This window comes from Brienomyrus brachyistius, chromosome 13 (assembly GCF_023856365.1).
Source record: "Brienomyrus brachyistius isolate T26 chromosome 13, BBRACH_0.4, whole genome shotgun sequence".
Taxonomy (NCBI): Eukaryota; Metazoa; Chordata; class Actinopteri; order Osteoglossiformes; family Mormyridae; genus Brienomyrus; species Brienomyrus brachyistius.
Genome location: NC_064545.1, coordinates 12,859,221 through 12,872,042, shown reverse-complemented (window position 1 = coordinate 12,872,042; position 12,822 = coordinate 12,859,221). Strand labels below are relative to the sequence as shown.

Genomic DNA, 12,822 nt, shown 5'->3' with positions numbered 1-12,822 from the left:
TCACAATGCCATGATTCTGCCAAGCACGATTTTGCCACATTGATGGACATAACTTCACAATTCTGTCAAAGTGCCGGGCACAACAACATGATTCTGCCATGCTGCCAGGCATAAAAGTGCAATTCCGCCAAGCCGCTGAGCATAAAAGCGTGATTCTGCCAAGCTGTTAACCACAATGCCATGATTCTTTCATGCTGGCCGCCACAATGTCACAATTCTGCCCCGTCGGTGGGCACAATGCCATGATTCTGCCAAACTGCCAAGTGCACCGGAGCAATTCTTCCAAACTGACGAACATAACTTCACGATTCTGCCAAACTGTCAGGTATAACGCTGCAAATCTGCCTTCCTTGTGAACACATCACAATTCTGTAAAGCTGCTGGGTACAGTGCCACGATTCTGAGATGCTATCTGGCATAAAATCGAGATTATGCCAAGCTGCCAGGCACAATAACATGATTCTGCCATGCTGCTGGGCACAATAACATGATTCTGCCAAGCTGGTTGACATAACATCGTGATTTTGGCAAGCTACTGGGCACAATGCCACAATTCTGCTACATTAGTAGACATAATGCCATGATTCTGCCCCAGCTGGCGGGCACAATGTGACAATTCTGCCAAGTTAGCGGACACAATTCTGCCAGGCTGCAGGACACAATTCCACAATTCTGCCACATTCGTGGACACAACATTACAATTCTGCCAAGCTGTCAGGCACACTGGCGTCATTCTGCCAGGCTGCTTGGCACAAGGCCACAATTCTGCCACTCTGCTGGGCACAATGCCACCATTTTGCCAAGCTGCGTGGCACACTGGCAAAATTCTGGCAAGCTGGTGGACATAATCCTGCGATTCTTCCAAGCTACCAGTCACAACGCCACGATTCTGCCAAACTGCCGGGTACAACACAACAATTCTGCCAGGTTGGCAGACATAGCATTGTGATGTTGCCAAGCTGCCTGGCACAAAGCCAAGATTCTGCCAAGATGCCAGGTACGACAGCACGATTCTGCCATACTGGCGGTCACAACGCCAGGATTCTGCAATCTGGTGGGCACAATGTCATGCTTTTGCCAAGCTGCCTGGCACAGTGCCCTGATTCTGTCAAGCTGCCGGGCAGAGTGCCATGATTCTGCCACACTGGTGTTCACAATGTCGTGATTCTCCCACGCTGCCAGACATAAAACCACGACTCTGTCAGGCTGGCAGACATAACGCCACGACTCTGTCAGGCTGCCAGACATAAAACCACGACTCTGTCGGGCTGGCAGACATAAAACCACGACTCTGTCAGGCTGCCAGACATAAAACCACGACTCTGTCAGGCTGGCAGACATAACGCCACGACTCTGTCAGGCTGCCAGACATAAAACCACGACTCTGTCAGGCTGGCAGACATAACGCCACGACTCTGTCAGGCTGCCAGACATAAAACCACGACTCTGTCAGGCTGGCAGACATAACGCCACGACTCTGTCAGGCTGGCAGACATAAAACCACGACTCTGTCAGGCTGGCAGACATAACGCCACGACTCTGTCAGGCTGCCAGACATAACGCCACAATTGTGAATTGTGCCATACTGATATGTACACTGGTGCCATTCTGTTACACTGGTGGGCATAATTCAACAATTTTGCCACACTACCAGACACAACGCTGGCTTTCGGCCATGATGGTAGATACAGCGGTATGATTCTGCCTCACTGGTAAGCACAGCCTTTAACACAGCAGAGGGGCTGGAGCTTTGGGTCACATTACCCCTCCCCCACGCATGGTCATTGTTTATATCTACAGTACAACAGCCTCACTTCCCTTTCCTTCTGCTTGAAAGCCTCAGTGCCCTGTCACCACTGGTGATTCGCTTTGGGGCCTGAGATCAGCTTAAGACACACTGCGGCTCCTTAGAACAGATGGCCGATGCATGTTTGCCACAGATGCGTGTTCATGTGAAGCGTCGCATGATCCAGCATTTTATGCAAGTTATGGGAAGGATTAAACGGGTCCTTCCTGAATTTGGACTAGAGCAACAACAATTGGTCAGATTTACAGCTATCACAACAGACACTTCACGTGCCATATAAACTGGTGAAGTGAAAATTATTAACCCACCCATCTATCAACCTCTTAACTGGAGTAAGAGACTGGTGTCCATCCTAAAGGCTGGTTCATACTTCTCTGCACAAGCAGCACTCGCATATCCACCCTGCATATGCGTACATGGGATCGTTCATAGTGCTCTGGTCAAGCACATGCACACAATGCATGTTTATTATTATTATTATTATTATTATTATTATTATTATTAATAATAATAATAATAATAATAAAATAGGGGCAGCATGGTGGTGCAGTGGTTAGCACTGTTGCCTCATACCTCTGGGATCCGGGTTCGAGTCTCCGCCTGGGTCACATGTGTGTGGAGTTTGCATGTTCTCCCCATGTCGTCGTGGGGTTTCCTCCTGGTACTCCGGTTTCCCCCCACAGTCCAAAAACATGCTGAGGCTAATTGGAGTTGTTAAATTACCCGTAGGAGTGCATGTGTGAGTGAATGGTGTGTGAGTGCGCCCTGTGATGGGCTGGCCCCCCATCCTGGGTTGTTCCCTGCCTCGTGCCCATTGCTTCTGGGATAGGCTCCGGACCCCCCGCGACCCAGTAGGATAAGCGGTTTGGAAAATGGATGGATGGATAATAATATAAATCACTATTCTGATATTCCCTGCACACGTACCACAGCAGTGAGGTTTTAGTCCATTTCTTAGTTTTACAAATTCTGAGAGCCAGCTGACCGTGTGGCCACACTGGCTGGCGTGAGATTTTCAATTCGAGACAAGTCTGCTCTCATATACACACTCATTTACATGTATGTAACAGATCCATTACCTTGAAAAGGTAAGGTCACCCTGTAGGGTTTGCAAACCATGCCAATACTTGTCAAAAACATCCCTGTTGATATTTAAAGGTGGAGGCTAGCAAATCACTCATGCACTGTGTCCCCAGAGCTGCATGTACACTGCGCCGCAGTCACAAATTTTGAGTGCAGCAGCCATTTGTCCACGGAGGCGCATGATGACGTCAAACGTGTCATGAACATCTGAGCGGATACGTCCACTGGTACATGTGCGGAGTATGAACCAGGCTTCAGAAGGGCAGGGTGCACATGGCATAGCATGACAGGCCAACCCAGGGGACACACACTACATTCAGGCAGTTTAGAGACAGCTTTAACACTCATGTGGGTATTTATCGAATGGATCACCAAAATGTCGCATGCACTCGGTTATCTTTAGTCGAGTGAGATCTTTTCTATAAAAAACGTAGGGCAGAGTGCTGACTACAGGAAGCAGGCAGGCACCACAGCAAGTGTGTCTCAGATTTGACTTCCTGTCACACAAACCCCTCACTTCAGGCCAGAGGACAGAGAAGTGCGAGGGTGCTTACCAGGTGTCACAGAGCAGCCATGACTCACCAAGCACACCAGCTAACCATAAGCCCAAAGTTTACTGATAATGAAAAGGCACTGGGATTATGGGGGGGGAGAGCAAAAAAGATTAACAGAAATTAAACTCGTCTATCAACAGGTGAGAGATGGTCATTGTATTTATAGCCTCGTATGACAGGGACCTTACAGATGATAAGTGCAGCCAAGTCCCCAGTGCTGCTTGTGGTAGCTTTAGCTTGTGCAGAAGTTTTTTAACTCATCGGTCAGATCTCAAAAATGCCCGGATGGGCTATGTCAGCGTGAACCTGCTACAGGTGATATAAGGATCGGTGCTGCTGTGAGATGACTAACAGGCTCGCCATGTATGCATCAGCGCTGCCCGTTCTCCGAAGGTGCAGCCCCACCATTAGGAACACCACTACTCTGTCAGGGAAGGAGCCGCTCAGTCTGACTCAGTGGTCGTGCTTTACTGCTGCAGTCAGAGAAGTCCCTCCCTACAGGAATGGGGTTCTCAATGCTCAATGCTGCCCCCTCCAGGCAGTAACTCGCTCTTATTACCTTTTTAATTTCTGCTTTCTAGAATATTCACCTTATTGAGGTTTAAGGACACAAACTGATGTGCTGCAAATCCACAATCTATTTGCCCCCTTGCTAATCTGTTTCTGAGCCCTGCAACCACAATGTGCACTGTGCTGTGTGTAACCACAGTCTCCTCTGTGCCCTGTAAGCACACTCTGCACTGTGCTGTGTCTAACCACAGTCTCCTCTGTGCCCTGTAAGCACACTCTGCACTGTGCTGTGTCTAACCACAGTCTCCTCTGTGCCCTGTAAGCACACTCTGCACTGTGCTGTGTCTAACATTTTCATTAATGCCTTGGAAGCAATCTACAATGTGCCATGTGTAAACACCAGTCTCATCCACCATAAACACAGTCTGCACTGTGCCATGTGTAAACACCAGTCTCATCCACCATAAACACAATCTGCACTGTGCCATGTGTAACCACATTCTGCAATGTACTGTGTGTAAGTAGTCTCCTCGTCCACTGCAAGCACAGTCTGCATTGTTCCGTGTGAAACGACAGTCTGCACTGTGCCATGTGTACCTGCAGTTTATACTATGCCGTGTGTAAGCATCGTCGCTGTGTTGTGCTCTGTGCAGACGATGTGCTGGCCAGGGATGCTGGTGAGTGTGTGATTTGCCTGGAGGAGCTCCAGCAGGGAGACACCATCGCCAGACTACCCTGCCTCTGCATCTACCACAAAAGGTAAATGGCCGCCTCCCAAAGCCTTCAGAACTACCAGAAGAGGGATATGTGAGAATTAAGCTTCACCAAAGCTCACAGCTGGCTGATAGGCTAAGGGAACTGGCTCTGCCCACACAATACACTAAAAAGTGTCTAACCGGTTATCCGCATAGGGGTAATCATTAAACAATGGATTGCCCACCCCCCCCCCCCTCCAAATTTGACCATGAGTAGGCAGAACGTGGGTGAGAGCAATTTCATTTGGCATGTTATCCCTGGGGGAGGAAGACACCCACAGGAAACTGAACACTGCTTCACTGAGCACCAGATCACACAATACTGCAGCACACTAAATATAGTAATGTCTGGAACTGAAAAGAACAGTTCAAATTGTGCATCCATCTTCAAGCTCTTATTCTGGTCGGGGGAGTGGAAAGCCCTGGAGCTTGCACCAGGCAGCACAGGGCACAAGGCTGGGATGCAACCTGGATGGGATGCTAGACGATATATGTGTTGTATATTATATAATATATAATATGAATAATATATGCCATTGAGAGCACTGAGAGCATGAAAAGACAATGTTTATCTTCAGATTTGTATTTAAAGTTAGTCTCTCTGCAGCTGTATAGATTCCTGGTTTGAGATCAACCGGTCCTGCCCTGAACATCCATCAGACTGAGCCCCATGTTATACACCTGTCGCAGGTATGGCGGCTCACATCATACACACACATCAGCAGGGATGCACAAGCACACACACACACACATCAACAGAGATGAACAAGCACACCCACACACACACATCAGCAGGGATGAACAAGCACACACACACACATCAGCAGGGATGCACAAGCGCACACACACACATCAGCAGAGATGCACAAGCACACACACACACATCAGCAGGGATGAACAAGCACACACACACACATCAGCAGGGATGAACAAGCACACACACACACACATCAATAGGGATGCACAAGCACACACACACACATCAACAGAGATGAACAAGCACACACACACATTCATCAACAGGGATGAACAAGCGCGCACACACACACACCAGTGGAGACACATGAACATACATACACATGGTTACACACAAACACACACACAAGCAAACACAGACCTGTATTCTCATGATCATCCATTCATTTCTATGGTCAGAACGACAATGACACAATGGCAACCCCTACCCAGCCCTAAGCTTAGCCGAACAAAATACGACACACATATACAATCACACACAAACAGTCACACACACACTGATGCACACAGTCACACAGTTACACACCATCACACACAGTTATACACATGCACAGTGATACATATGCAGTTTCAGTCACATTTCTGTTCAGTCCTTCATAAATATAGGCACATGATAAGCAGTGTCGCATTCTCTCTCATCCTCTCTATCCCAGGGACTTTATTCGCCTGGATGGATAGATACCTGGGCACTGAAACAACCAAAAAACAACAAAAGAAGCAAATCAGCCAATCAAGTGAGAAAATTACATAGCAAATTAAATATCAGAGCAACACTGACACCTCCAAGACTGACCCAGTGTCCCCCCTAGCCTGACAGACTGGCCCCTTCGCCCCCCCCAGAAACCCCCAGCCCCGCTGCCACACCCCACCTCATCCCTGCCCTGCTGTACAGCGTGCCGATAGCCCCCCACCGACCCCCCCCCCCCGCAGAAAGACAGGATGAAGAAGCAGACAAGGTGGACAATCTGGGACAAGGAGGCACAGCTTGGAGCAGCATGCCGCATGTATCACCAGACTCCATTTCATTAGCAGGAGACCTCACAGGAAGGAGGTGCAGAGGCTGGGAGGAGGGCCAGGGTCAGAGCCCACGAGAGCATCCACCAGCTCAGAAGATGGGGGTGGTACTGAAAGGATTCTTTGTGCGATGCAGGCCCAAACTAGCCAGTCAGTAATGCTTACTTGGATAAATAAAGAATTTGAAACCGGCTGGAAACAGAAAAAGGATTGACCAGGAGGAGTTTCAGCATGACCGGAGGGGGGGGGGTGGGTTATCTGTCCTTCACATAGGAGAAGACTCCGAAAATGGCAGAGAGGTCAGAGGTGGGCCTGGGACATCGTGGTGGGCTTTGAGATGTTTACAGATGCATTTCGCCTGCCTCTCTCCTCCTGCTTTTTCAGTTTATTTTTAACTTCACACAGATGTTTACACTTTATTGAGAAAACTCCTGATTTTCCTCAGTGGTAAGCGTGCAGGGGCTCCACACCCTGTGATCAACATGGCTTCTTTGTGGGGGGGGGGGGGGGGCAGGGGGCTCATCCTCTGTATGTGAGTCAGAGAGGGGGAACCTTCCTTCTAGGCTTGCTGAAGCGACTACCCTGAATGGTTGCAAATGTACCACATGTTATAGAAAACATCTATTTCCCTGAATTCTCCAGCAGACTTGCCGAATCTAATCAGACCTGCCTGAAGTGCAGTCATTTGTAAATATGCAGGCCTCAGCAGCGAACATGTTCTCCAAGTGTAATAAGCCAATCATCCCTGCCCTTTTTACAGCGTGTCCAGATTCTGAGGCGACGCCGTTTACATCTCAGCGTTGTGTTGCCTGTAGACAATCACCCAGCAGCCCAGAGGGAGACGTGTGCGTGTGCGTGTGCGTGTGTATTCTCGGGGTGCAATTCTACCTGCAGTAGCTGGTGCCATATTTTCTCTTCTTTTACATGGAGGTTATCTCTGCTGCTGTCAAAGGGGAAAGCCTCACACGATAACCACATCCTACAAGATTCCTGCCCATGTTTTCATCAAACCCAGTGACGTCCGTGAGGCCTGACGCCTAACATGACAACATGACAGTACTGTCCTCACAAAAGCTGCTGGACTTTTTTTTAATAACGGTTGGCGAGTATCAACGGAGTTCACACAAACTTCAGAATGACTGGAGTCATTTAAAGTTTTTTTGTTTTTCGGGAGCTGTGGTATGTATTTTGCTGTATTTTGCCTTGATTTGAAAGAAAAAAAAAAAGTCAAATAGAGTCAAATGTCAAGTATAGTCAAATGCTTGTGCGGAAACAACAAAGGGCAGTAATATATTATCAGCCTTCCTCCACACTTCAGACCAGCTTAACAGACTGAAGTACTGAATAACCACAACTACAGATGGACCAGTTCTTTCAGATACCCAGAATATCTTGTTTTCCAGAAATCACTATCAGCTCCACCCCACAAGTCCGAGCCAGAGAAAACATCTATGGTTTTGTTTTGTTTCATATCAGACTGGTTCAGGTTTTTTTTTTCCAAGATGTGAGAGGAGGCTTGATTTTAGGTGGTAGACCTGAATGATTTTGATGTGCAACCTGTGGGGTGAATAATACAATACAGAATTAAAATTAATATACAAGATGTGCTCTTTCTGCTTTATAGAAAACAAATAGACGAAAATGCTTAATTTTGGAACTGCATAGTCATTGTTACAGTAAAACCGCTGTTCATTTAAATTGTGTTTATTAATGGGACGTTGGTGTTTTTGGTAAAAAAAAAAAAAAAAAAGTGTCATGCAGGTACCTTCATTTCACAGAGCTATGCTGAGTAAGGGGAGGATTAGCACGCCATCTGAATGGATCAGCCCTGTCCATTAGCTTAGTCTGATCATTTACACAACTGGTTACGCTATCAACACGGAGGCACAGTAAATAATACACGACATATAAATTCAAAATAAATAATACAAAAAAAACTACTCACCACACAGTGCTTACAACCATGAACCGAAAAGTGACAACAGTAAAAAGATCTCAGTCATTTAGATGATGCTTTTAACCAAATGCTGCCACCTAATGGTGAACCTGGGTATAGCAGTCCATGGATTGTGCGTTTACTCAACGCTCTCTTACAGCACCTTTCCAGGGTTCATGAGGTTTGCAGGGTCAAAGGCGGCCTTCAAGGAATGCATGACCTTGATGGTCTGGGGTCCCACTTCTTCACGCAACAATGCCTTCTTGCCCAAACCAATCCCATGTTCTCCAGTACACGTCCCATCCAGGGCAAGAGCCCTCCTGTGTTGGGGGAAATGCTTTACAAATGCTACGTTTATCAGTTCATGTATGTTTTCACTTTATTGGAAACTTTCTTTCAGTACTTAAATTTGAAAGCTGGAGAATGGTCATTTGGAGAGACAGACAGGGCAACGGACCGTACCGAGCCAGCCTCTCTGTGAACTGATGGACCCTCTGCACCTCGTCTGTGTCATTCGGGTCCAAAACCATCAAGCAGTGGAAGTTTCCATCTCCGACATGGCCAGCGATGGGACCTGGAGAGGCCAGCACAGAAGCACACTTACACAAGCGAGGCGAGCGGTCTGGGTGTTTGTGTTTGGGCAAATAGATAAATGTCAAGGCTAACTGTGACTGTATCTGAGGGATCAGGACACGTGGATGGAATGTGATGTGCTTGTATGTTCAGTGTCATCTCCGGTACCTGTGAGACGGTTCTGCATCAGATCCTGCTTGGTCTCCACGACAACCTGAGGTAGGTGCGAGATGGGAACGCACACATCTGTGCTGTACGCCTGTGGGAAGCACACGGCACCGCAGTGAGGATGCAAATGCAAAGTGACGCCTCAGCGTGAGAGCAAAATCGACATAGACGTTAATAAATATGGAAGAGACAAACGGGCATTTTCACACAGTTTCGGCATGTATATCGCTCTCCGCCGGACGTGTCATTGAGGGAGATGACTGCTCACGTCCTGTGTCGCCATGGTAACGCCTCACCTTACACCCAGGCCGCAACGCCAGGGCAGCATACCAGGCGTCGTGACGTGCTTTCCAAAGCCGCTCGCGAGTCTCTGCATCCCGAGCCCAGCTGAAATCCGAGCCTGCATTCCCCCGTATGATGTCCTCTGGTCCACAAAACAGGTACGACGGTCAGACAGGGTCCACGCAGGGCGGGACCAATGATCACACCCCCACTTCATACAATCACACGGGAGCAGTGCACAGGTCATACCTCGGGCAGCCTCACCAAATGCGAACCCCCGCACCGGCACTCACCTGTGATGGTGACCTGCTCCTCCAGGCTGCTCTTGCTGCCATGAAACTCCAGGAAGAGCGTGGGGGCCACGACGTATGGCAGGCTGCTGTAACGCCTACAGGCGTCCATCATGACATCATCCAGGAACTCTGCAGAAGAGGGATACACATGTCAACAAGGCTCAGGAAGAATGAACTGATCACATGGTCCACACCGATCACACTGGTCATATGGACTGCACTGACCATACTAATCATGTAATGTGGACTGCACCAATCACATCGACCACACCGATCACACTGATCATATGGACTGCACCGACCATACTAATCATGTAATGTGGACTGCACCAATCGCATCGACCACACCGATCACACTGGTCATATGGACTGCACCGACCATACTAATCATGTAATGTGGACTGCACCAATCACATCGACCACACCGATCACACTGATCATATGGACTGCACTGACCATACTAATCATGTAATGTGGACTGCACCAATCACATCGACCACACCGATCACACTGGTCATATGGACTGCACCGACCATACTAATCATGTAATGTGGACTGCACCAATCACATCGACCACACCGATCACACTGATCATATGGACTGCACCGACCATACTAATCATGTAATGTGGACTGCACCAATCACATCGACCACACCGATCACACTGATCACTGGTCACACGAACTACACCTACGACATGCTCACCAATGCGTGCGATGGGAACCCCGGCCTGCAGAAGCTGCACAGTGCTGTCCACCGCCGCCTGCACTGAGGGGAAGGAGCAGACAGCCGACACCACGGCCTCAGGGATGCCAGAGAGCCTCAGGGTGGCCTTGGTCAGCAGGCCTAGCGTGCCCTCTGAGCCCACGAACAGGTTGGTTAGGTTGTATCCTGCCGATGTCTTCCTGAAGGTACAGAACCCTGGGCTGAAACCATTCAAAGTGACCAAGCAGGGCACTAATAATAATAATAATAATAATAATATTTCCATGACGGATATCTAAAAGAAATATGAATGACACCAAATGCACTGGTCACATGGTTAGAAGAGCAAACCTGTTCCGCTACCTGGGACGGCGCCCCCTGCCTGCAGTGTGTATAACAGTGCCATCCACCAACACCACCTCCAGGTTCAGCACGTTCTCTCTCATTGTACCGTAGCGCACTGCGTTGGTGCCTGAGGCGCTGGTGGCCGCCATGCCACAGAGGGACGCGTCTGCACCTGGATCTGCAGGGCAGGTCACACTCCCCGTGTTACGCGGAGTGAAGAACAGAAATGGGACAGAAGGATAGACAGGCATAAATGACGGGGCTCTTTGGGGGCAGGGCGTGGCACTTACCGACGGGAAACCAAAGGCCAGTGTCACGCAGGGAGGCGTTGAGGGCTTTGCGAGTGACACCCGGCTCCACTGTTACATCAAAGTCTTCCTGATGAAGATCTAGGATGCGGTCCATCTTGCCAAGGCTGAAGCACACGCCTCCCTGACAACAGGACACACAGGCCAGGAGATAGTGCCACTCTAGATGTACATCACTGAGCAGTCATTCATTTAAGCCAGTGTTTCTCAACCCAGTTCTCAGGGGCCCCCAGATGATCCATGTTTTTGCTCCTTCACAACAGCAAAGGTATGGACTCTCTGGGGGTCCCTGAGGACCTAAGCTTTCTGTCCTTTCTGTCTGCTCTCTATTAGCCCTCCTGTCACCAAGGTAAAAACTAGGAATTACTTTTGTTTTTTTTTTTGTTGTAACATGTTTTTTGGGTTAGGATGCTCATATATGTACAGAATATAACTGAATTCAGTGGATATCTTTTTTTCTTCAAGTCTGGACTATACCATGATGTTCATGTGGGGCGACTACATAAATATGGATCATTTTCACTAAATAATGAAATGTGCAAACTGGTAATAGTCTGATGTTAACATAACCCAATTTGTGATTTTATAATTTAGAATTGTAATAATGTACAGTAAATTGACGCTCAAATTCCCTGCTCAATCATTCCCCATTCTCCCCTCATATACGACACTGCTACTACCCAACTCCGTTAACACTGTGTTAGCTTCACTTTTGACATTCACCTTTACTGCTCCAACTCCTCCCTCAAGACCAGTGCCTGTACCAAAGGGGATGATGGGAAGCTGGTGCTGATAGCAGATTTTGGCCAGGGCGCTGACCTCCTCAACAGAACAGGGCCAAACTACTACATCTGGAGGACAACAGCTGGACAGGACCAACAGAGATCCCACAGGTGAATCAAAAAGAGTAATGACGACTCAATGAGGGCATTGGACACACCCCCAGATGGAGCAGAATTAGCAGTCAAGCAGACATGAACCAGGGCCGCACCCTGATTAGAGCTTCTATCTGCTAGCAGAGAAGGTGTCTAACTGACAGGATATGAATGAGTTGCCCTCACCGGTGCATTGACTCGTCTCTGCCATGCTGGTCTCTGACTGCAGTGCCCAGTGACACACCATCCTCCCCCACTACGCTCCGGAACGCTGCCACCGCCTGCTCGAGAGTGCTGCCCTGTAGGGGGCAGCAGAGTTGCACCTCGATTCAAGCCATTACTTTGCAAGCCTGGTGCACACAGCATCGCAATCCTGGTCATAAACGAGCTTGTTACGGGATGTTAAAAAACAGCAACAACATTAATAATGAACATGCGTGATCCGACAGGATCTATGGACGCCGAGGCAATAACATATGTTTAATGAAAATTACGGAACATCTGGAGATGATTAACAAAGATATCTTGCATGAATTGTTTCAGCCGAGTGAGCATAACTTTACACTCGTTGCTCTTTACACACTTTGTGCATTTCTCTCCCAAATGGACTATGCATTCAAACACAATACAGAAATGTTAATGCCCTTACCCGTGGCGAGTAGTATCTCCTACCTACAGAGTACTGGTGGGCAAAACGATACACGGGGTTTGTATGCAGAGAGCCAATACGCCTTAAAAAAGCCAAGACCATTTTTACAGTGTAGTCACAAAATAATAAAGTTAAAATTTGCCCGACCTTGTCATTCTTATCATATAAATGTACTTCCGGGTAAAATTACATAAGCTTCACCATAGTGG

At 48.2% G+C, this 12,822-nt stretch overlaps 2 protein-coding genes across 3 annotated transcripts in view; one reads left to right on the top strand and one right to left on the bottom strand.

The window, feature by feature from the left end:
* znrf1 (zinc and ring finger 1) overlaps nt 1-8,177 on the top strand; it is a 27,416-nt gene extending 19,239 nt beyond the window's left edge. For both annotated transcript variants that reach the window (XM_048973151.1, XM_048973150.1), the window contains exons 3-5: nt 4,608-4,713; nt 5,317-5,399; nt 6,119-8,177. In XM_048973151.1, the coding sequence (XP_048829108.1) occupies nt 4,608-4,713; nt 5,317-5,374 (164 nt within the window). In that variant the 3' untranslated portion in view covers nt 5,375-5,399; nt 6,119-8,177. The remainder of the gene's footprint in view (nt 1-4,607; nt 4,714-5,316; nt 5,400-6,118) is intronic.
* On the bottom strand, nt 8,168-12,822 carry ldhd (lactate dehydrogenase D). The gene is made up of 11 exons (XM_048973149.1): nt 12,614-12,822; nt 12,151-12,263; nt 11,813-11,954; nt 11,072-11,213; nt 10,800-10,959; nt 10,437-10,636; nt 9,732-9,860; nt 9,453-9,580; nt 9,157-9,247; nt 8,878-8,989; nt 8,168-8,735 (listed from the first exon to the last, which is right to left on the bottom strand). The coding sequence occupies exons 1-11, from the start codon at nt 12,713-12,715 to the stop codon at nt 8,570-8,572; spliced, it is 1,485 nt and encodes a 494-aa protein (XP_048829106.1). The 5' UTR covers nt 12,716-12,822; the 3' UTR covers nt 8,168-8,569.

Excerpts from the sequence above, each read along its gene's own strand:
- ldhd (XM_048973149.1), bottom strand. The coding sequence starts at position 12,715 with ATGGTCTTGGCTTTTTTAAGGCGTATTGGCTCTCTGCATACAAACCCC. Across the intron at positions 9,581-9,731 it reads GGAGCAGGTCACCATCACAG|AGGACATCATACGGGGGAAT; the intron begins GTGAGTGCCGGT and ends TTTGTGGACCAG. Across the intron at positions 8,990-9,156 it reads GATGCAGAACCGTCTCACAG|GTCCCATCGCTGGCCATGTC; the intron begins GTACCGGAGATG and ends TGGCCTCTCCAG.